Source organism: Pristiophorus japonicus, unplaced genomic scaffold, assembly GCF_044704955.1.
Source record: "Pristiophorus japonicus isolate sPriJap1 unplaced genomic scaffold, sPriJap1.hap1 HAP1_SCAFFOLD_1991, whole genome shotgun sequence".
NCBI classification, from domain to species: domain Eukaryota; kingdom Metazoa; phylum Chordata; class Chondrichthyes; family Pristiophoridae; genus Pristiophorus; species Pristiophorus japonicus.
In genome coordinates this window covers 7,158-32,009 of record NW_027251686.1, presented here as the reverse complement: position 1 = coordinate 32,009, position 24,852 = coordinate 7,158, and the positions used below count along the sequence as shown (strand labels likewise).

Here is a 24,852-nt window from a genome sequence, read left to right as displayed (position 1 = left end):
CAGGTCAGCTGTTATGCTTGTACCTTGTTCAATAACTGTGGGGTCTCCCACACACTCATACTTTGCCAATTGGCCACGAATTTGGCACAACTCATTGAGTCAAATCCCCACTGACCTGCCGATCCTCATCAGTGTCAATTACCTTTCCCAAGGTGTCTTGCTGCCCAGAGGTTTTTAACCTTGGAGTTGCTATGGGGGAAGCACTTTGTATTATTGTGTTAGACATAGTACCATCTGAGACACGCTCTCCTCGCTGGAGATTGCTAAGGAGCTCTGGCATTACAGGATGTTCCCCCCTACCCCCGACCCCCACCGCCGTATTTTTGGGCATTGTGGGGATGAAGAGGAGTCCGTTAGAGATGATGATAATGGGGACCCCTCAAGGGTCGATGGGATGACGGGGTCCCCATCATCATCGTCACTAATGGACACCTCTTCGTCCCCACAAAGCCCAAATAAGGGCTGCCACCTGCACCCTTTAATTGTTTTCTTATCTTCCTCCCTTCCCCGTGTCTCCTCTCTCCATCTCCTCACTGTCTCTCTCTTTTTTCGCATGTTACAAATTCCATAATTCTCGATAAGCCACTTTAGTATTTTCCAAATTTCCCTGCGTCATAATTACTGTGTTTGCAGCTGGGTGTGTAATTGAGTTCCAGTTGTGGGGAGCGGTTAACGTATGCTCTGCCTGACCCGCGCTCAGCTCATCTCTCACGCTCTGTATTTGTGCTGGAAGCACCTGAATGTGGCCGTTTCTCTTTCCGCAGACAGAGTGAAAGTGGTGATGGAACACATCTGGAAGTTGCAGGAGTTCTGTAACAGCATGGGCAGGCTGGGCACCGATGGCTTCGAGTACGCTTACCTCAAGGCTATCGTTCTCTTCAGTCCTGGTAAGCTTTGGCACTACTTGGACCTTCAAACTGAGTGATGCACTGTAGTGACCCCTGACCTCGCCTTCGACCTCGCCCCGACCTCACCCTCCGACCTCGCCCTCCGGCCTCGCCCCCCGGCCTCGCCCCCCCGACCTCGCCTCCGTCCTTGCCCCCGACCTCGCCCTCCGACCTCACCCCCGACCTCGCCCTCCGACCTCGCCTCCAACCGCACCCCCGACCTCGCCCCCCGACCTCGCCCTCCGACCTCGCCTCCCGACCTCGCCCTCGACCTCGCTTCCGACCTCGCCCTCCGACCCCGCCTCCAACCGCACCCCTGACCTCACCCAGAACCTGGCCCCAAACTAGCCAGAACTTGCTCCAAACTCGCCCCCAGCTTGCAGCCCCCCTTTACCCCGAACTCTCCACCAAACTCCTCAGGTACTGTCCCCCTCTGCTTCAAATCTGCCGTCATCACTCCTCTCATTAAAAACCAACCTTTGACCTCCCCGTCATTGTAAACTACCGCCCCATCTCCAATCTCCCTTTCTTCTCCAAAGTACTTGAACGTGTTGTCACCTCCCAAATCCGAGCCCATCTTTGCCAGAACGGGTTTGAATCCCTCCAATCAGGCACAATTGAAGTCACAATTGACATCCTTTGTGACTGTGACAAAGGCAGACTATCCCTCCTCGTCCTTCTCGACCTGTCGGCAACCTTTGACACGGTTGATAATACTGTCCTCCAACTATATATTGGGAAGGCGTTCCCTAACCACCAACTTCATCCCTCTCCCTGGCCATCTGAACCAGACTGTTTGCAACCTTGGTATGGTATTTGACCCTGGAATGAGCTTCTGACCCCATATCATCGCCATCACTGAGACCACCTATTTGTACCTCTGGATCGTCACCCGCCTCCGCCCCTACCCCAGCTCATCTGCTGCTGTAACCCTCACCCGTGGCTTTGGTACCTCTCGGCCTGATGGAGACGTTGGCGGGCTGGCTGTGGGCGGGTAGGCCTGTGACACTAGGCCGCAGCGAGCAGGAGGGAGAGATGAGGTGGGGACCGGGTGGTGGCAGAGAACATCAGAGGCTGGGGGCAATTGGGAGGGGGGGCAGAGAGGACATCACCAGCCAGGAGAACGATGGGGCGGTGGGGGCTGCCTTGGGAAGGATCTTGCATGGCAGCAGTCTGAGAGTCTGAGCACCCAGATACTGGGTGCTTCTGCAGGTGCTGCGATGGAGCTGAGAGATCGCCCGTTGGATGCTGCACTGTAGTTGGGTCCACAAGTGCTCAAATGGGGTTGACCACCACTTCCCTGCTGGAAAGGACATAGAAACATAGAAACATAGAAAATAGGTGCAGGAGTAGGCCATTCGGCCCTTCTAGCCTGCACCGCCATTCAATGAGTTCATGGCTGAACATGCAACTTCAGTACCCCATTCCTGCTTTCTCACCATACCCCTTGATCCCCCTAGTAGTAAGGACTTCATCTAACTCCTTTTTGAATATATTTAGTGAATTGGCCTCAACAACTTTCTGTGGTAGAGAATTCCACTGGTTCACCACTCTCTGGGTGAAGAAATTTCTCCTCATCTCAGTCCTAAATGGCTTCCCCCTTATCCTTAGACTGTGTCCCCTGGTTCTGGACTTCCCCAACATTGGGAACATTTTTCCTGCATCTAACCTGTCTAACCCCGTCAGAATTTTAAACGTTTCTATGAGGTCCCCTCTCATTCTTCTGAACTCCAGTGAATACAAGCCCAGTTGATCCAGTCTTTCTTGATAGGTCAGTCCCGCCATCCCGGGAATCAGTCTGGTGAACCTTCGCTGCACTCCCTCAATAGCAAGAATGTCCTTCCTCAGGTTAGGAGACCAAAACTGTACACAATACTCCAGGTGTGGCCTCACCAAGGCCCTGTACAATTGTAGCAACACCTCCCTGCCCTTGTACTCAAATCCCCTCGCTATGAAGGCCAACATGCCATTTGCTTTCTTAACCGCCTGCTGTACCTGCATGCCAACCTTCAATGACTGATGTACCATGACACCCAGGTCTCGTTGCACCTCTCCTTTTCCTAATCTGTCACCATTCAGATAATAGTCTGTCTCTCTGTTTTTACCACCAAAGTGGATGGGCTCCAAGCTCTGCGTAAAGCCCTGTGCCACATTGGTACCGACTCCTTTGTGCTCCTTGACATTGCATGCAGGCTTTCTGGCCGGCCTGTCAGTGCACCAGGGATTGTGCATAGCCATCAGCCCTTGCCTGTAGCCCACCCTATCAACGTGCTCGTCTGAGCCGCCTGTAACAGAACCCGTGTGTGAGCACACCGTCCGGGGAGCAGGCCCACTGCCCTGCCCTGGCCCCCTGCCCTGGCCCCCCGCCCCCACCCCCCTCTCCCGGGCCCTGGCCCCTGCACACCCCCCCCCCTGCTGTCCTCCGCCCTGGCCCCCCACCCCCCCTCGCCCGGGCCCCCGCCGCCCTGGCCCCTGCACCACCCCCCCCCCCCCCCCCCGCTGTCCCCCGCCCTAGCCCCCCACCCCCTGCCTTGGCCAACCCGCCCTGCCCCCCGCCCTGCCCCCCGCCCTTCCCCCGCCCTGTGCCCCCCTACTGCCCTGCCCCCCCCCCCCCCCCACCCCACCCTGGCGCCCTGTCCCCCGCCCTGGCACCCTGCCCCCTGCCCTGGCACCCTGCCCCCTGCCCTGGCTGTAGCCCACTCCTGCCCGGTCACTCTCTGGTAGGAAGAGTAGAAAAACAGAATATTTTTTAAATGGTGAGAAACTTTGAAATGTTGGTGTTCAGGGATTTGGGTGTCCTTGTGCAAGAAACACAGAAAGTTAGCGTGCAGGTACAGCAAGCAATGAGGAAGGCAAATGTCATGTCCTTTATTGCAAGGGGGTTGGAGTATAAGAGTAAGGGAGTCTTGCTGCAATTGTACAGGGCCTTGGTGAGACCACACCTGGAGTACTGTGCATAGTCTGGGTCTCCTTATCAAAGGAAGGATATACTTGCCTTGGAGGCGGTACAACGGAGGTTCACTAGATTGATTCCTGGGATGAGAGGGCTGGCTTATGATGAGAGATTGTGTAGAATGGGCCGATACTCTCTGGAGTTTAGATGAATGAGAGGTGATCTCATTGAAACATACAAGGTCCTGAAGGGGATTGACAGGGTAGATGCTGAGAGGTTGTTTCCCCTGGCTGGGGAGTCTAGAACCAGGGGTCACAGTCTCAGGATAAGGGGTCGGCCATTTAAGGCAGAGATGATAAGGAGTTTCTTCACTCGGGGGTTGTGAATATTTGGAATTCTCTGCCCCAGAGGGCTGTGGAGGCTGAGACTCTGAATATATTCAAGGCTGAGACAGATAGATTTTTGGAGTCTGGGAGAATCAAGGGATATGGGGATCGGGTAGGAAAGTGGAGTTGAGGTCGAAGATCAGCCATGATCTGTGGCTCGATGGGCCATAGGGCCTATTTCTTATGTTCTTATGTCTCATCACATACAGATCCCACCTCTAAACTATCCTCCTCAGGCATCTGGTGTCTGAGAGTGTCAGGTCGAATGAGGGTTCTTCCAGCTCTTCCAGCACTGCCTGGCCAGGCTGCAGGCCTTGGCTCTCTGAGAGGAGTAAGCCCCAGGGTTGGGTTGTACTGAGGGGAGAGTAAGTGCATGCTTACACCATCTAGCTTGTAAATCAGGAGAGATGGTGGGATGAGGGAGGGGGTCGCAGGATGTGGGAAGGAGGATTAGGTATGAGGATACCGGCATCTCTCAGGGTTCAGCAATGGTCGCCCAGTGATGCCGAGCACCGTCCCCTCCATGGAGGTGTGCCGGTACCCCGCCGGTTAGGTCCGGCTGTGCGGCTCCTTGTGCTGTGAGACAGAGGGAAGACCGTGCGCTCACTGTGTTTGGGTGACGTGGCATGATTGAATAGCGAGAGTCCGGGGCCCAGAAGAGCCCAGGGCCCAGGGGCAGCACAGCCCAGCCCACACTGCGATATGTGTGCGCACTAGGTCCGTGCAGCAGAACTGGTCTCCAGTTGTCTTGGTTAACCCTCGCCACTGGACCAAGACGTAGCTCTGTCAAGCCCGTGTGGTGGCTGGTGTTAAAAAAATCCACGCACAGGCATCTTCCACCCTTCAGGATGTTGTTCAGGATATGGAATATTAGGTCCTTCATTGAAACACCTGTGAACTCATCCCTTTTCGGCCTGGAAGCAAGTCATCCTGGTTTTGAGGTACTGCCTATGATGATGATGGTTGAATTGTGGGAGTGTGTGTGAGCTGTGGTGTGTGGGTGGGACTAGCAGCAGTGCCCGTTGTGTGAGGGTAAGGTCTGAGCCGATTGAGAAAGATTGTCGGTAGCGGGGTGATGGGGGGGGGGGGGTGGTCCATTGAGCCGTGTGAGGCTCGAGGTGCTGTTGGTGGGATTTGAAGATACATTCACTGACCTTGACCGCTCGCGTGAGGTCATTGAACTTCTTGCGGCACTGCATCCAGATCCTCGGGCTTGACTCCTGGCATGGACTGTCTCGGCTATCTGCTCCCATTGCCTTCGGAAAGTTTGTCTGGAGGGCCTCCTGGCCCCCTTTGGATAGAGCACATATCTCCTCCTCTGCACCTCCTCCGCCAAGGCCTTCGGTGCAGCGTCCGAGGACCTTAGAACACGCTCTCTCCCCTGTTACGCCATTATTCACTCTGTCCCAGCTGAGAATGTGTCAATGACTTGCAGCACCTGCTCCAGCCACAATGCACCTCCCCTGCAAGGCACAAGGTGCCTGAGACTAGCTGGCCCCCTGCTGATACGTGCGGCCATTGAACAGCGTGGTTAGCGCTGCTGCACACTAAAACCATTTCACTGAGCCGGCTGCCCCAAGTTGGCAATAGGCGCATCACGATCCCCGCAACCCTTTCCAGGGCGATCGAATCTAATGTCCTGGTTTGTAACACAAGTAATACATTCTGCAGGACAATCTTTAAACTTTACAGTAGATTTTATGTATGTTAATTGCCTGTAGATACAAACTAAGCTTGCATTCCTCGAGTTTAGACGGTCGTGGGGCGATCTAATTGAGGTCTTCAAAATGATAAAGGGATTCGATAGCAGACAAAGAGAAACTCTTTCCTCTGGGAACAGGGCACATTCTAAAATTAGCGCAAAGCCATTTCAGAGTGCAATCGGTGTAATTTATCACACAACAAGTAGTGCACATCAGGAACTCTCTTCCCCAAAAGGCTGTGGGTGCTGGGGTCAGTTGAACATTTGAAGACTGAGACTAATCTATCTTTGGGAGGTGTGGAGCTAAGGTGTATAAATGAAGTTGTGATACAGATCAGCCATGATCTGATTGGATGACGGAACAGGCCTGAGGGGCTGAATGGCCGACTCCTGCTCCTATGTTCTAACGTTGTTTTTATTGGTTGGCCTAGAGTTTTTTTGTTGAAGCCAATCAAGACAACCACTGATACGGGGAAGTGTAGGAATTTCATTATTTTGTATTGTTACACAAATACAAGTTGCACTGATTGAATGAAGGAAGCCTGGTTATAACTAGTCTGTCGACCGAGAAATAAAACAGCTTAACAATTTGTATCTGGCCTCCTCTCACCAGGAGTTTCTTGGTCCACCTTCAAAGGATTGGAGGGGCTCATAGAAACATAGAAATTTACAGCGCAGGAGGAGGCCATTCCGGCCCATCGTGTCTGCGCCGGCCGACAAAGAGCCACACGGCCCTCGGTCAGCAGCCCTGAAGGTTACATATAAACCTATGAACAATGAGGGAAAGGCAAAGAGCACCCAGCCCAACCAGTCCACCCCTTATACTGAAACATTCTACACTCCACCCCAACCGGAGCCATGTGATCTCCTGGGAGAGGCAAAAACCAGATAAAAACACAGGCCAATTTAGGGAGAAAAAATCTGGGAAAATTCCTCTCCGACCCATCCAGGCGATCGAAACTAGTCCAGGAGATCACCCTGGCCGTATTCTAATCCCTGCAGTACTTACCATTATATCTGCGCCGTCCAACAAAAGGTTATCCAGTCTAATCCCAATTACCAGCTCATGTGGGAAAGAACATAAGAAATAGGAGCAGGAGTAGGCCATGTGGCCCCTCGAGCCTGCTCCGCCATTCAATAAGATAATGGCTGATCTGATCATGGACTCAGCTCTACTTCCCTGCCCGCTCCCCATAACCCTTTACTCCCTCATCGCTCAAAAATCTGTCTATCCCCGCCTTAAATATATTCAATGATCCAGCCTCCACAGCTCTCTGGGGCAGAGAATTACAAAGATATACAATCCTCTGAGAGAAGAATCAAGTATCCGACTCCGATCACAAGGAAGGAAGGACTATTGTTTGACCGTGGAGTTATTTTAGCGTTAGATATTGGGGGGTATGGACACAGCTGTAAATGTAAGGTATTGGACCACGTGCAGAATGACCAGCACTGCTGCAGCGAGGGAGGCAGAGCTTGTAACCGAGATGTGGCGGGCCGTGACCATGCTGGGTGTGCCGGGATATAATGGTACTGCGACAGCCCACAGTTCTCACACATGCTGGGGTTCGCAATCCGCCCTTCATTTGCCTCATTTAGCGCAGCGGCAGGTCACACTGTACAACGTGAGGAGGAGGGGGGGCACTGAGCAACGGTGGGGGCACTGAGCAATGGGGGGCACTGAGCAATGGGGGGGGGGCACTGTACACTGGGGGACACTGTACACTGGGGGGGCATTGAGCAATGGGGGGCACTGTACACTGGGGGGCATTGAGCAATGGGGGGCACCCACACTGGGGGACACGGTATACTGGGGGGGGCACTGTACACTGGGGGGCATTGCGCAATGGGGGCACCCACACTGGGGGACACTACACTGGGGGGCACTGTACACTGGAGGAGCACTGTACACTGGGGGGGCACTGAGCAATGGGGGGCACTGTACACTGAGGGGCACTGAACACTGGGAGGGGGCACTGTACACTGGGGGACACTGTACACTGGGGGGCACTGTACACTGGGAGGGCACTGTACACTGGGGGGCACTGTACACTAGGAGGGGCACTGTACACTGGGGGGCACTGTACACTGGGGGACACTGTACACTGGGGGCATTGAGCATTGGGGGGCTCTGTACACTGGGGGACACTGTACACTGGGGGGCACGGAGCAATGGGGCACTGTACACTGGGGGCATTGAGCAATGGGGGCAGCACTGAGCACTGGGGGGGCACTGTACACTGGGGGGGCACTGTACACTGGGGGGGCACTGTACACTGCGGGACACTGTACACTGGGAGGCACTGTACACTGCGGGACACTGTACACTGGGGGGCACGGAGCAATGGGGCACTGTACACTGGGGGGGCTCTGTACACTGGGGGGCACGGAGCAATGGGGCACTGTACACTAGGGGGCACGGAGCAATGGGCCACTGTACACTGGGGGGGGCTCTGTACACTGGGGGGCACGGAGCAATGGGCCACTGTACACTGGGGGGGGCTCTGTACACTGGGGGGCACGGAGCAATGGGGCACTGTACACTGGGGGGGGCACTGTACACTTGGGGGGCACTGTACACTTGGGGGGCACTGTACACTTGGGGGACACTGTATCCTGGGGGGACACTTTATAATGGGAGGGGGTCACTGAGCATTGGGGGGCACTGTACACTGGGGGGGCACTGTGCACTGGGGACACTGTACACTGGGGGGGCAGTGTGCACTGGGGGCACTGAGCAATGGGGGGAGCACTGTACACTGGGGGTGCACTGAGTAATGGGGGGCACTGTACACTGGGGGCTGCACTGTACACTGGGAGGAGGGCACTGTACACTGGGAGGAGGGCACTGTACACTGGGGGGCACTGTACACTGGGGGAGCTGCACTGTACACTGGGAGGAGGGCACTGTACACTGGGGGGGCTGCACTGTACACTGGGAGGAGGGCACTGTACACTGGGGGGCACTGTACACTGGGGGGAGCATGGTGTCATCTCATGGCCTGTGCATTGATCACTAATCATCATCATCATCATCATCACAGGCAGTCCCTCTAAAAATGAATCCTTAGGTGGCTGAACAGTCCAATATGAGAACCACAGTCCCTGTCACAGGTGGGTCAGATAGTTGAGGGAAGGGGAGGGTGGGTCAGATTTGCTGCACGCTCCTTCCACTGCCTGCGCTTGATTTCTGCATGCTCTCGGCGACGAGACTCGTGGTGCTCAACGCCCTCCCGGATGTACTTCCTCCACTTAGGGCGGTCTTTGGCCAGGGACTCCCAGGTGTCAGTGGGGATGTTGCACTTTATCAGGCAGGCTTTGAGGGTGTCCTTGTAATGTTTCCTCTGCTCACCTCTGGCTCGTTTGCCGTAAAGGAGTTCCGAGTCGAGCTCTTGCTTTGGGAGTCTCATGTCAGGCATGCGAACAATGTGGCCTGCCCAGCGGAGCTGGTTGAGTGTGGTCAGTGCTTCAATGCTGGGGATGTTGGCCTGGTCGAGGCGCTAAATTGGTGCATCTGTCCTCCCAGGGGATTTGTTGGATCTTACGGAGACATCATTGGTGGTATTTCTCCAACGACTTGAGGTGTCTACTGTACATGGTCCATGTCTCTGAGCCATACAGGAGGGCGGGTATTACTACAGCCCTGTAGACCATGAGTTTGGAGTCAGAATTGAGGGCCTGGTATTCAAACACTCTTTTCCTCAGGTGCACTGTATGTGCGCAGACTGCTGTCATGACTAGATGTGTCTGACATATGGCCTAGTGCTATAAGAATATAAGAATTAGGAGCAGGAGTAGACATTCGGGCCCTCGAGTCTGCTCCGTCATTCAATAAGATCATGGCTGATCTTCTACCTCAACTCCACTTTCCCACCCGATCCCCATATCCCTTGATTCCCTTAATATCCAAAAATCTAGCGATCTGTATCTTAAATTGTCTAACGACTGAGCTCCCACAGCCCTCTGGGGCAGAAAATTCCAGAGATTCACCACCCTCTGAGTGAAGAAATTTCTCCTCATGTCAGTCCAAAATGGCCGACCCCTTATTCTGAGACTGTGACCCCTGGTTCTAGACTCCCCAGCCCGGGGAAACACCCTCCCTGCATCTACCCTGTCAAGCCCTGTAAGAATTTTGTATGTTTCAATGAGATCACCTCTCATTCTTCTAAACTCTAGAGAATTTCGGCCTAGTCTGCTCAATCTCTCCTCATAGGATAATCCCCCCATCCCAGGAATCAGTCTGGTGAACCTTCGTTACACTCCCTCTATGCCAAGTATATCCTTCCTTAGGTAAGGAGACCAACACTGTACACAATACTCCAGGTGCGGTCTCACCAGGGCCCTGTATAATTGCAGTAAGACGTCTTTACTCTTATACTCAAATCCTCCTGTAATAAAGGCCAACATACCATTCGCTTTCTTAATTGCTTGCTGTACCTGCATGTTAACTTTCAGTGATTGGTGTACAAGGACACCCAGGTCCCTCTGAACACCAACATTTCACAATCTCTCACCATTTTCTATTTTTCCTACCAAACTGGATAACTTCACATTTCTCCACATTATATTCCATTTGCCATGTTCTTGCCCACTCAGCCTGTCTATATCCCCTTGAAGCCTCTTTGCATCCTCCTCACAACTCACATTCCCACCGAGCTTTGTATCATCAGCAAACTTGGATATATTACATTTGGTCCCTCATTCAAATCATTGATACAGATTGTGAATAGCTGGGGTCCCAGCACCGATCCTTGTGGTACCCGACTAGTTACAGTCTGCCAACCTGTAAATGGCCCGTTTATTCCTACTCTCTGTTTTCTGTCCATTAACCAATCCCCAATCCGTGCTAGTATATTACCCCCAATCCCGTGAGCACTAATTTTGTTTAATAACCTCTTGTGTGGCACCTTATCGAATGCCTTCTGAAAATCCAAATACACAACATCCATTGGTTCCCCCTTAGCTATTCTACTAGTTACAACCTCAAAAAACTCTTAACAGATTTGTCCAACATGATTTCCCTTTCATAAATCCATGTTGACTCTGCCCAATCCTATTATTTCTAAGTGCCCTGTTACCACGACCTTAATAATAGATTCTAGCATTTTCCCTACTACTGATGTCAGGCTAACTGGTCTGTAGTTCCCTGTTTTCTCTCTCCCTCCTTTCTTAAATAACGAGGTTACATTTGCTACCTTCCAATCTGCGGGAACCGTTCTAGAATCTATGGAATTTTGGAAGATAACAATCAATGCATCCACTATCTCTATAGCTACCTCTTTCAAAACCCTAGGATGTAGGCCATCAGGTCCAGGGGATTTATCGGCTTTCAGTCCCATTAATTTTCCCAGTGCTAAATTTTTACTAATATAAATTCAGTTCTTTATTCTCGTTAGACCCTTGGTTCTCCAGTATTTCTGGAAGGTTGTTTGCGTCTTTGTCTGTGAAGACAAACACAAAATATTTGTTTAATTTCTCTGCCATTTCCTAGTTCCCCATTATAATTTCTCCTGTCTCAGCCTGTAAGGGACCCACATTTACTTTTGCTAATTTTTTCCTTTTTACAAATCTATAGAGGCTTTTACAGTTTGTTTTTATGTCTCTCGCTAGTTTACTCTCATATTCTATTTTCCCTTTATCAATTTTGTGGTCCTCCTTTGCTAAATTCTAAAATCTCCCAATCCTCAAGTTTACTACTCTTTTGGCAACATTATAAGCCTCTTCCTTTGATCTAATACTATCTTTCACTTCTCTCGTTAGCCACGGTTGGACCACTTTTCTGTGGGGTTTTTGTGCCTTAAAGGAATGTATATTTGTTGTAAATTATGTATTAATTCCTTAAATGCTATCCATTGTGTGTCTACCGCCATACCTTTAATGTAGTTTCCCATTCTACCTTAGCCAACTTGCCCCACATACCTGCATAGTTTGCTTTGTTTAGATTTAATACCCTAGTTTTGGATTTAACGAAATCACTTTCAACCTCAATATAAAATTCTATCATATTATGGTCATTCTTCCCTAAAGGCCCCTTTACTGCAAGGTTATTAATTAACCTTTTCTCATTGCACAATACTAGATCTAAAATAGCCTGTTCCCTAGCTGGTTCCTTAACATACTGACCTAGAAAACCATCTTGTATACATTCCATGAATTCATCCTCTACAGTATTGCTGCATGTTTGGTTTGCCCAGTCTATATGTAGATTAAAGTCCCCCATGTATTACCTTTTAATTTCCTGATTTATCCTGTGCCCTACATTACCAATACTGTTTGGGGCCCTAGAAACAACTCCCACCAATGTTTTCCGCCCCTTGCTGTTTCTTAGCTCCACCCAAACTGATTCTGCTTCTTGATATTGTCTGAGATAAGATCCTTTCTCTCTCCTGTCTTTATCCCATCCTTTATTATCAAGGCTACCTGTCCTCCTGTTCCATTCGCCTATCTCTTCTAAAAGTGAACTATCCTGCAATATTTAGTTCCCAACCTTGGTCACTTTGCAACCACATCTCCGGAATGGCAATTAGATCAAACCTATTAATTTCTATCTCCGCTATTAATTCATCTATTTTATTGCGACTGCTTCGCGCATTCAGATATCGTGTCTTTAGCTTTGACTTTTTTCTATTCTTCCCTGATCACCTTAGTCACTGATGCCCTATTACCTTTGTTACTCTCTCTGTCCTTTCCTGACCCACTCTGCTAATTTTTACCCCAAACTCTGCTCTGCTCTAGAGCCTCAACATTTCTCTTGCTGCTTTTAAATTTACACTTTGCTGAATCCTCCCGGCACCCCATTAGTAAAGGCTGTCTGACAGGTAGCCTCATCATCATCATAGGCAGTCCCTCGGAATCAAGGAAGACTTGCTTCCACTCTAACAATGAGTCGTTAGGTGGCTGAACAGTCCAATGCGAGAACCACAGTCCCTGTCACAGGTGGGACAGATAGTCGTTGAAGGAAGGGGTGGGTGGGACTGGTTTGCCGCTCGATCTTTCCGCTGCCTGCGCTTGATTTCTGCATGCTCTCGGCAATGAGACTTGAGGTGCTCAGCGCCCTCCCGGATGCACTTCCTCCACTTAGGGCGGTCTTGGGCCTGGGACTCCCAGATGTCAGTGGGGATGTCTATGTGGCCCGCCCAGTGGAGCTGATCAAGTGTGGTCAGTGCTTCAGTGCTGGGGATGTTGGCCTGGTCGAGGACGCTAATGTTGATGCGTCTGTGCTCCCACAGGATTTGTAGGATCTTGCGGAGACATCGTTGGTGGTATTTGTCCAGCGACTTGAGGTGTCTGCTGTACATGGTGCATGGGCAGGCCACATTGTCCACATGCCTGACACGAGACTCCCAAAGCAAGTGCTCTACTCGGAACTCCTTCATGGCAAATGAGCCAGAGGTGGGCAGAGGAAATGTTACAAGGACACCCTCAAAGCCTCCCTGATAAAATGCAACATCCCCACTGACACCTGGGAATCGCTGACCAAAGACCGCCCTAAGTGGAGGAAGTGCATCCGGGAGGGCGCTGAGCACCTCGAGTCTCGTCGCCGAGAGCATGCAGAAATCAAGCGCAGGCAGCGGAAAGATCTTGCGGCAAACCAGTCCCACCCACCCTTCCCTCAACAACTGTCTGTCCCACCTGTGACAGGGACTGTGGCTCTCGTATTGGACTGTTCAGCCATCAAAGAACTCACTTCAGGAGTGGAAGCAAGTCTTCCTCGATTCTGAGGGACTGCCTATGATGATGATGATGATGATGTCTCTGAGCCATACAGGAGGGCGGGTATTACTACAGCCCTGTAGACCATGAGCTTGGTGGCAGATTTGAGAGCCTGGTCTTCAAACACTCTTTTCCTCAGGCGACCGAAGGCTGCAATTGCGCATTGGAGGTGGTGTTGGATCTCGTCGTCAATGTCTGCCCTTGTTAATAAGAGGCTCCCGGGTTATGGGAAATGGTCCACGGTGTCCAGGGCCGCGCCGTGGATCTTGATGACTGGGGGGCAGTGCTGTGCGGTGAGGACAGGCTGGTGGAGGACCTTTGTCTTACGGATGTTTAGCGTAAGGCCCATGCTTTTGTACGCCTCAATGAATACGTCGACTATATCCTGGAGTTCAGCCTCTGTGTGTGCACAGACGCAGACATCGTCCGCATACTGTAGTTCGATGACAGAGGTTGGAGTAGTCTTGGACCTGGCCTGGAGACGGCGAAGGTTGAACAGGTTCCCACTGGTTCTGTAGTTTAGTTCCACTCCAGCGGGGAGCTTGTCGACTGTGAGGTGGAGCATGGCAGTGAGGAAGATTGAGAAGAGGGTTGGGGCGATGACGCAGCCCTGTTTGACCCCGGTACGGATGAGGATTGGGTCTGTGATGGATCCATTGGTAAGGATCACGGCCTGCATGTCGTCGTGGAGCAGGCGGAGGATGGTGACGAAACGGAGGAGGACGCTCCATAGACCCTCGCGGTTGACCGTGTCAAAGGCCTTTGTAAGGTCGAAGGCCATGTATAAGGGCTGGCGCTGTTCCCTGCATTTTCCTGCAGCTGTCGCGCTGCAAAGATCATGTCTGTTGTACCCCATAGGGGATGAAATCCGTACTGTGACTCCGGGAGGAGCTCCTCGGTCACAGGGACAAGACGGTTGAGGAGGACTCTAGCGACGACTTTCCCAGTGGCTGATAGCAGGGAGATTCCTCTGTAGTTGCCACAGTCGGACTTGTCCCTTTTTTTAAAGATCACTGCATCTCTCAGATCTCCAAGCATGTTCTCCACCCTCCAGATGGGAGAGATGAGGTCATGTATCCGCGCCAACAGCGCCTCTCCACCATACTTCAATGCCTCAGCAGGGATTCCATCCGCTCCCGTAGCCTTGTTGTTCTTGAGCTGTCTTATGGCTTTTCCTGCCTCGTGCAACATTGGGGTTTTACTGAGGTGGTGGTGGGTAGCATGCTGCGGGATGGAGTTGAGAACACTCGAGTCAAAAGCAGAGTCTCGATTGAGGAGATCTTCAAAGTGCTCCTTCCAGTGGGCCCTGACTGCCTCGGTGTCCTTGATGAGTGTTTCCCTGTTCTTGGCCAGCAGTGGGGTGGGGCCTTGGGAGTTTGGACTGTAGGTGGCCTTGACTGCGATGAAGAATCCTCGCACATCATGGCTGTCGGCCAGCTGCTGTATCTCCTGTACTTCCTCCATCCACCAACTGTTCTTTCGATCCCGAGTTTTTTGTTGGACCTCAGCCTTTAGCCGTCTGTAATGCTGCCTTGCTGCTCCCGAGTTGGGTTGTTGTTTAAGGCTCAGAAATGCCCTGTGCTTGCGATCTATTAGCTCTTGGATCTCCTGGTCATTCTCATCAAACCAGTCCTGGTGTTTCCTGGTTGAGTGACCGAGCGTCTCTTTGCAGGCACGGGTTATGGAGGCCTGGAGGACAGACCAAGCGTTGTGGGCATTCTGCGTCTCGGGGTAGCTTAGTGCTATCATGGATAGTCATGTCTGTGACAGGTAGCTTAGTGAGGAACAGGTCAAGTAGATTACTTCCTCCTTTTGGTTGTCTCACCAGCTAACGTATGCCCGGTCTGGCAGCTATGTCCTTCAGTCATTGGCCAGCTGAGTCAGTAGGGGTAAAACTGAGCCACTCTTGATGCTGGACATTGAAGGCCCCCATTCATCCAGAGTACATTCTGTGTCCGTGCTACCCTCAGTGCTTCTTCCAAGTGGTGTTCAACATGGAGGAGTACTGACTCATCAGCTGAGGGAGGGCGGTAGGTGATAATCAGCAGGAGGTTTCCTTGACCTTGTTTGATCTGGTGCCATGAGACTTCATGGGGTCCAGAGTCAGTATTGTGGTAACCCGGGCCCAGTCTCTCTCCGACTGTATATCACAGTGCTCCACCTTTGGTGAATCTGTCCAACCAGTGGAACAGCTCATTGTTCAATCCATGCTTCAAATGCAGCACAGAAGGAGGCCATTCGGCCCGTCGTGCCTGTGCTGGTTCAGTGAAAGATCAGTTGTGCTTAGTCCCACATTCCCGCTTTTTGTCGGCAACCCTGCAAGCTCCTCATCCTCAAGTACCTGGCTTATTTATTTTTTAAATTATCGATAGACTCAGCTTCCACCAACTTTTCAGGAAGAGCATTCCAGATCCCGGAAAAAAATTCTCCTCATCTCCCTTCTAAACCTTTACCACTGATTTAAATCTCGAGAAGTGAAAATGGAAATAAGAATGGCACAGAGAGGGTATGAGAATAAGACCATCAGAAATAGGAGCAGGAGTAGGCCATACGACCCCTCAAGCCTGCTCCGCCATTTAATAAGATCATGGCTGATCCGATCATGGACTCAGCTCCACTTCCCTACCCGCTCCCCATAATCCCTTAATCCCTTATCGTTTAAGAAACTGTCTATTTCTGTCTTAAATTTATTCAATGTCCCAGCTTCCACAGCTCTCTGAGGCAGCGAATTCCACCGATTTACAACCCTCTGAGGGAAGAAATTTCTCCTCATCTCAGTTTTAAATGGGCGGCCTCTTATTCTAAGATCGTGCCCTCTAGTTCTAGTCTCCCATATCAGTGGAAACATCCTCTCTGCCTCCACCTTCTCATAATCTTATACGTTTCGATAAGATCACCTCTCATTCTTCTGAATTCCAATGAGTAGAGGCCCAACCTACTCGACCTTTCCTCATAAGTCAACCTCCTCATCCCCGGAATCACCCTAGTGAACCTTCTCTGAACTGCCTCCACAGCAAGTATATCCTTTCATAAATATGGAAACCAAAACTGCACGCAGTATTCCAGGTGTGGCCTCACCAATACCCTGTACAACTGTAGCAAGACTTCCCTGCTTTTATACTCCATCCCCTTTGCAATAAAGACCAAGATACCACTGGCCTTCCTGATCACTTGCTGTACCTGCATACTATCCTTTTGTGTTTCATGCACAAGTACCCCCAGGTCCCGCTGTACTTTGCAATCTTTCTCCATTTAAATAATAACTTGCTCATTGATTTTTTTCTGCCAAAGTGCATAACCTCACACTTGAGGAACAGGAGTAGGCAGCTAAAAGGTCATCCAAAAGTCTTCTATAGACAGATGAATAGTAACCGGGCAGTAAGAGGAGGGTGGGGCCGATTAGGAACCAAAAAGGAGACCCACGCATGGAGGTAGAGGGCATGGTTGAGATGCTAAATGAATGCTTTGCATCTGTCTTCACCAAGGAAGAAGATGCTGACATAGATATAGTGAAGGAAGAGGTAGAGGAGATACTGGATGGGATACAAATGGATAAAATGGAGGTACTGGAAAGGCTGGCTGTACTTAAAGTAGATAAGTCATAATAAAATTGCAAACATTATACCAAAAAAGGGTGTAACAGTTGCAATTTCTAAGGCGTTTATATCTTTCCTAGTGTGGTGCCCAGAATTGTCCACAATACTCCATCTGAAGCCTAACCAGTGATTTATAAAGTTCCAGCATGATCTCCTTGTTTTTATATTCTATTCCTCAATTTATAAACCCAAGGAAGCCACATGCTTTTTAACAACCTTATCAATTTGTTTTTTATTCGTTCATGGGATGTCAATGTCGTTGACAAGGCCGGCATTTATTGCCCATCCCTAATTGCCCCTTGAGAAGGTGGTGGTGAGGCGCCTTCTTGAACCGCTGCAGTCCGTGTGGTGAAGGTGCTCCCACAGTGCTGTTAGGGAGGGAATTCCAGGATTGTGACCCAGTGACGAAGAAGGAACGGCCGATATATTTCCAAGTCAGGACGGTGTGTGACTGGGAGGGGAACGTGGAGGTGGTGGTGTTCCCATGCACCTGCTGCCCTTGTCCTTCTCGGTGGTGGAGGTCGTGGGTTTGGGAGGTGCTGCCGAAGAAACTTTGGCGAGTTGCTGCAGTGCATCTTGTAGATGGTACACACTGCAGCCACGGTGCGCCGGTGGTGGAGGGAGTGAATGTTGAAGGTGGTGGGTAGCGTGTCGATCAAGCGGCTGCTTTGTCCTGGATGGTGTCGAGCTTCCTGAGTGTTGGAGCTGCACTCCACCTTGAAGGATTTATGGATATGGATACCAAGGTCTCTCTGCTCATCAACAATTTTCAAAATCGTGCCATTTGTCCTGCCTTGTGTTACTGTTAATGTCCTTTTCATCGGGCAAATGTCCTATTTCAAGAGTGAAGCAGAGAACCTTTGCACCAGAATCGAAGCGTTTCTTCCATATTATTGACTTAACCTGTACCATTTTCCTTCAGATCACCCGGGCCTCAATAATACCAGTCAGATTGCAAAGTTTCAAGACAAAGCACAGATGGAGTTACAGGATTATGTGCAAACAACATATCCCGAGGATAACTACAGGTAGGCCAGGCTACAATCATAGCACTGCACACCTTCACATTCTCACACCAAGCAGCATCGGTGTCAATCTTAAACCACATCTCTCACCTCCACGCACAGTGTACCAGGAATAATTCTTCTCCACGGATCTAGTCTCAACACAGCTCTAGAAATGCTCCCGTCTGTCATTACATCTACAGTCAGTGCAGCAATGGTTCCTAATCTATCATTTATGGGCTCTATGAGAGAGTTAAAGGAGAGATCAGATGGATGTGTTCAAACAAAGAGATGCAAGCAGATGGGGATCAGCTGAGGTGAGATTTGACTGAGTACAGGAGCCAAATGGGGATGGAGTCACCTATGAACGGGCCGATTGTCCAGCAGGAGATTACACTTAGCGAGAGCTTTGCTTATCAAGTGAGCAAACATATTGTGGGGTATTGTGGGTAGTGGAGGGTGTGGGAGTGTGAGCGCTATGTAAATATGTAATGGGAAGGGCTTGTTGCTGAAGTAACCACCAATATATTGGGATGGGACTAAACTGCACCTGTCATTGAGCCGTGAAGGAATGTGCCTCTTCATTCACTGGGGCCCTGCATGGTGAACCTGCCCATTCACTGGGGCCCTGCATGGTGAACCTGCCCATTCACTGGGGCCCTGCATGGTGAACCTGCCCATTCACTGGGGCCCTGCATGGTGAACCTGCCCATTCACTGGGGCCCTGCATGGTGAACCTGCCCATTCACTGGGGCCCTGCATGGTGAACCTGCCCATTCACTGGGACCCTGCATGGTGAACCTGCCCATTCACTGGGACCCTGCATGGTGAACCTGCCCATTCACTGGGGCCCTGCATGGTGAACCTGCCCATTCACTGGGACCCTGCATGGTGAACCTGCCCATTCACTGGGACCCTGCATGGTGAACCTGTCCATTCACTGGGACCCTGCATGGTGAACCTGCCCATTCACTGGGGCCCTGCATGGTGAACCTGCCCATTCACTGGGGCCCTGCATGGTGAGCCTGCCCATTGCTCCCGCATTAACATCAGCGTGAGGGGCACGTGCGAAAGCAACTCCATCTTAACACAATGTGATTGAATGAACTCCACAGATTGGCCCGAATCCTGCTCCGCCTGCCAGCCCTGAGACTGATGAATTCCAGTATCACGGAGGAGCTCTTCTTCACAGGCCTCATTGGAAATGTTCAGATTGACAGTATCATCCCTTACATCCTGCGAATGGAAACTGCAGAATATAACAGCCAGATCATTGGTACATCCGCATGATGCCCCACAGCACCGGCTCCTGAACCCATCGCACAGGCTCACATGGAACATCGTGATCATCGGCCTTCTCCCGAACCGGCAAAGGAGCGAGGATTCCCCACCGTAACCCCACTGTACACTGCTCACTGTACACTGCTCACTGTACAACTGCTCACTGTATACTGAACACTGCTCACTGCACACTGTATACTGTACACTGCTCACTGTATACTGCTCACTGCACACTGCTCACTATATACTGCACACTGCTCATGGTATACTGCCCTCTGCACACTGTATACTGCTCACTGTATAATGCTCGCTGTATACTGCTCATGGTATACTGTTCTCTGCACACTGCTCACTATATACTGCTCTGTATACTGCTCACTGCACACTGCTCACTACGTTGCTCACTGTACACTGCTCACTGTACACTGCTCACTGTATACTACTCACTGTATACTACTCACTGTATACTACTCACTGTATACTGCTCACTCTATACTGTACACTGCTCACTGTACACTGCTCACTGTACACTGCTCACTTTATACTGCTCACTTTATACTGCTCACTGTACACTGCTCACTGTACACTTCACTGTATACTGTACACTGCTCACTGTACACTGCTCACTGTACACTGCTCACTGTACACTGCTCACTGCTCACTGTATACTGCTTACTATACTGTACACTGTTCACTATATACTGTTCACTGTATGCTGCTCACTGTACACTGCTCACTGTACACTGTTCACTGTATACTGTACACTGCTCACTTTATACTGCTCACTGTATACTGTACACTGCTCACTGTATACTGCTTACTACACTGTACACTGCTCACTGTACACTGCTCACTGTATACTGCTCACTGTATACTGCTCAATGTATACTGTATACTGCTCACTGTACACTACTGCACGCTGCTCACTGTATGCTGCTCACTGTACACTGCTCACTGTACACTACTGCTCACTGTATACTGCTCACTGCACACTGCTCACTGTACGCTGCTCACTGTACACTGCTCACTGTACACTGCTCACTGTATACTGCTCACTGTACACTGCTCACTGTACACTGCTCACTGTACACTGCTCACTGTACACTGCTCACTGTACACTGCTCAATGTATACCGCTCACTGTATACTGCTCACTGTATAGAAACATAGAAAATAGGTGCAGGAGTAGGCCATTCGGCCCTTCGAGCCTGCACCGCCATTCAATGAGTTCATGGCTGATCATTCCCTCAGTACCCCTTTCCTGCTTTATCTCCATATCCCTTGATCCCCTTAGCCGTAAGGGCCATATCTAACGCCCTCTTGAATATATCTAACGGACTGGCCTCAACAACTTTCTGTGGTAGAGAATTCCACAAGTTAACAACTCTCTGAGTGAAGAAGTTTCTCCTCATCTCAGTCCTAAATGGCTTACCCCTTATCCTTAGACTGTGTCCTCTGGTTCTGGACTTCCCCAACATCAGGAACATTCTTCCTGCATCTAACCTGTCCAGTCCCGTCAGAATTTTATACGTTTCTATGAGATTCCCTCTCATCCTTCTAAACTCCAGTGAATACAGGCCCAGTCGATCCAGTCTCTCCTCATATGTCAGTCCCACCATCCCGGGAATCAGTCTGGTGAACCTTCACTGCACTCCCTCAATAGCAAGAACGTCCTTCCTCAGATTAGGAGACCAAAACTGAACACAATATTCCAGGTGAGGACTCACTAAGACCCTGTACAACTGCAGTAAGACCTCCCTGCTCCTATACTCAAATCCCCTAGCTATGAAGGCCAACATACCATTTGCCTTCTTCACCGCCTGCTGTACCTGCATGCCAACTTTCAATGACTGATGAACCATGACACCCAGGTCTCGTTGCACCTCCCCTTTTCCTAATCTGCCGCCATTCAGATAATATTCTGCTTTCGTGTTTTTGCCCCCAAAGTGGATAACCTCACATTTATCCACATTATACTGCATCTGCCATGCATTTGCCCACTCACCTAACCTGTCCAAGTCACCCTGCAGCCTCTTAGCATCCTCCTCACAGTTCACACTGCCACCCAGCTTAGTGTCATCTGCAAACTTGGAGATATTACACTCAATTCTTTCATCTAAATCATTAATGTATATTGTAAATAGCTGGGGTCCCAGCACTGAGCCCTGCAGCACCCCACTAATCACTGCCTCCCATTCTGAAAAAGACCTGTTTATCCCGACTCACTGCTTCCTGTCTGCCAACCAATTCTCTATCCACGTCAGTACATTACCCCCAATACCATGTGCTTTAATTTTTCACACCAATCTCTTGTGTGAGACCTTGTCAAAAGCCTTTTGAAAGTCCAAATACACCACATCCACTGGTTCTCCCTTGTCCACTCTACTAGTTACATCCTCAAAAAATTCCAGAAGATTTGTCAAGCATAATTTCCCTTTCATAAATCCATGCTGACTTGGACCGATCCTGTCACTGCTTTCCAAATGTGCTGCTATTTCATCCTTAATAATTGATTCCAACATTTTCCCCACTACTGATGTCAGGATAACCGCTCTATAATTACCCGTTTTCTCTCTCCCTCCTTTTTTTAAAAGTGGTGTTACATTAGCTACCCTCCAGTCCATAGGAACTGATCCATAGCACTTTATACTGCTCACTGTACACTGCACACTGTATACTATTCACTGTACATTGCTCACTGTATACTGTACACTGCTCACTGAATACTGCTCACTGTACACTGCTCACTGAATACTGCTCACTGAATACTGCTCACTGTATACTGCACACTGCTCACTGTACACTGCTCACTGTACACTGTATACTGCTCACTGTATACTGCTCACTGTATACTACTCACTGTACACTGCTCACTGTATACTGTACACTGCTCACTGTACACTGCTCACTGTATACTACTCACTACACTGCTCACTGTATACTGCTCACTGAATACTGTACACTGCTCACTGTACACTACTCACTGTACACTACTCACTGAATACTGCTCACTGTATACTACTCACTGTACACTGCTCACTGTACACTGCTCACTGTACACTGCTCACTGAATACTGCACACTGTATACTACTCACTGTACACTGCTCACTGTACACTGCTCACTGTATACTGTACACTGCTCACTGTACACTGCTCACTGTACACTGCTCACTGTACACTGCTCACTGTACACTGCTCACTATACTGTACACTGCTCACCACTGTACACTGCTCACTATATACTGTACACTGCTCACTGTACACTGCTCACTGTACACTGCTCACTGTACACTGCTCACTATATACTGTACACTGCTCACTGTACACTGCTCACTGCTCAATGTACACTGCTCAATGTACACTGCTCAATGTACACTGCTCACTGTATACTGCTCACTGTATACTACTCACTACACTGCTCACTGAATACTACTCACTGTATACTGTACACTGCTCACTGTATACTGTACACTGCTCACTGTACACTACTCACTGAATACTGCACACTGTATACTACTCACTGTATACTGAATACTGCTCACTGTTCACTGCTCACTGTACACTGCTCACTGTACACTGCTCAATGTACACTGCTCACTGTACACTGCTGACTGTACACTGCTGACTATACTGTACACTGCTGACTGTACACTGCTCACTGTATACTACTCCTACACTGCTCACTGTACACTGCTCACTGTACACTGCTCACTGTACACTACTCACTGAATACTGCACACTGTACACTGCTCACTGTACACTGCTCACTGTATACTGAATGCTGCTCACTGAATACTGCTCACTGAATACTGCTCACTGTACACTGCTCACTGTACACTGCTCACTGTATACTGTACACTGCTCACTGTATACTGTACACTGCTCACTGTACACTGCTCACTATATACTGTACACTGCTCACTGTACACTGCTCACTGCTCAATGTACACTGCTCAATGTACACTGCTCACTGTATACTGCTCACTGTATACTACTCACTACACTGCTCACTGAATACTACTCACTGTATACTGTACACTGCTCACTGTATACTGTACACTGCTCACTGTACACTACTCACTGAATACTGCACACTGTATACTACTCACTGTATACTGAATACTGCTCACTGCTCACTGTTCACTGCTCACTGTTCACTGTACACTGCTCACTATACTGTACACTGCTGACTGTACACTGCTGACTGTACACTGCTCACTGTATACTACTCCTACACTGCTCACTGTACACTGCTCACTGTACACTGCTCACTGTCCACTGCTCACTGTATACTGCTCACTACACACTGCTCACTACGCTGTACCCTGCTCACTGTACACTGCTCACTGTACACTGCACACTGCTCGTTGTATACTGTATACTGCTCACTATACTGCTCACTATACTGCTCACTATACTGCTCACTATACTGCTCACTGTACACTGCTCACTGTGCACTGCTCACTGTGCACTGCTCACTGTGCACTGCTCACTGTAGACTGATCACTGCATACTGCTCACTGCATACTGCTCACTGCATACTGCTCACTGCATACTGCTCACTGTATATTGCTCATTGTATATTGCTCACTGTATACCGATCACTGTATACCGATCACTGTATACTGCTCATTGTATACTGTATATTGCTCACTGTATATTGCTCACTGTACACGGCTCACTGTATACTGTACACAGCACAATGTATACTGCTCACTGAATACTGTACACAGTGCTGTTCCGCAATGTGTTGCAAACTCCCCGTTCTCTATATTTGACTGAATGTGTAGTTCTTGTATCCAAGACCTGTCTGTGTCTCATCCATCCATGTCTGTTCTGTAGCTAACGTGACAATCAGTTGTTTGTTACTTATTCCTGGCTTTGCTGTTTAAAATGAGACTGAAAAATGTACTCCAGATATTTCACAAACAATCTTTAGAGAAGATGTTGTGAATTTTACCCCTAGGCACGAGCTGAAGTTGGAGGTGAGAAGGAGCGGGTTTGGAGACATTCTGCCTAAGTGGCAGGATGTTGGTGATAGGCTGACTGTGGGCCACTGTTGCATAGCAAATAATTATTGTACTTTCTAGATGCCTGTTTCTGTCTGCTGTGTCGGCAGACATTACATTATTGCTTTGTCAACTTTTTTTTGTGAAATCGGCTTTGTAAATGTAATTTCATGAAAATAATCGCATGTTCCTTTTTAAAATGAGAATTTTATATCTAACCAGTGTCTTTAATCATGGCAAGGGACTGCATTCCTTTTGTAAATAGAGTGGGGCAATGCATGGAGGTGTCTTTCACCCAGTCTCTGAATGTCGCATCCTGCTTTGTTGCAAAGTACTCCTGCCTGAGAGAGGTTTATACTATTAAAGTCAAGCACTTCCTTA

The 24,852-nt window shown here is 49.7% G+C and overlaps 1 protein-coding gene across 1 annotated transcript; it reads left to right on the top strand.

The window, feature by feature from the left end:
• Positions 1 to 764: 764 nt before the first annotated feature.
• On the top strand, positions 765 to 24,852 carry LOC139244019 (nuclear receptor subfamily 2 group C member 2-like; the record flags this gene model as incomplete). The annotated part of the gene is made up of 3 exons (XM_070870948.1): positions 765 to 887; positions 18,100 to 18,205; positions 19,297 to 24,852. Coding segments are annotated over 3 exons (404 nt in total), but the record flags the coding sequence as incomplete, so codon positions are not given.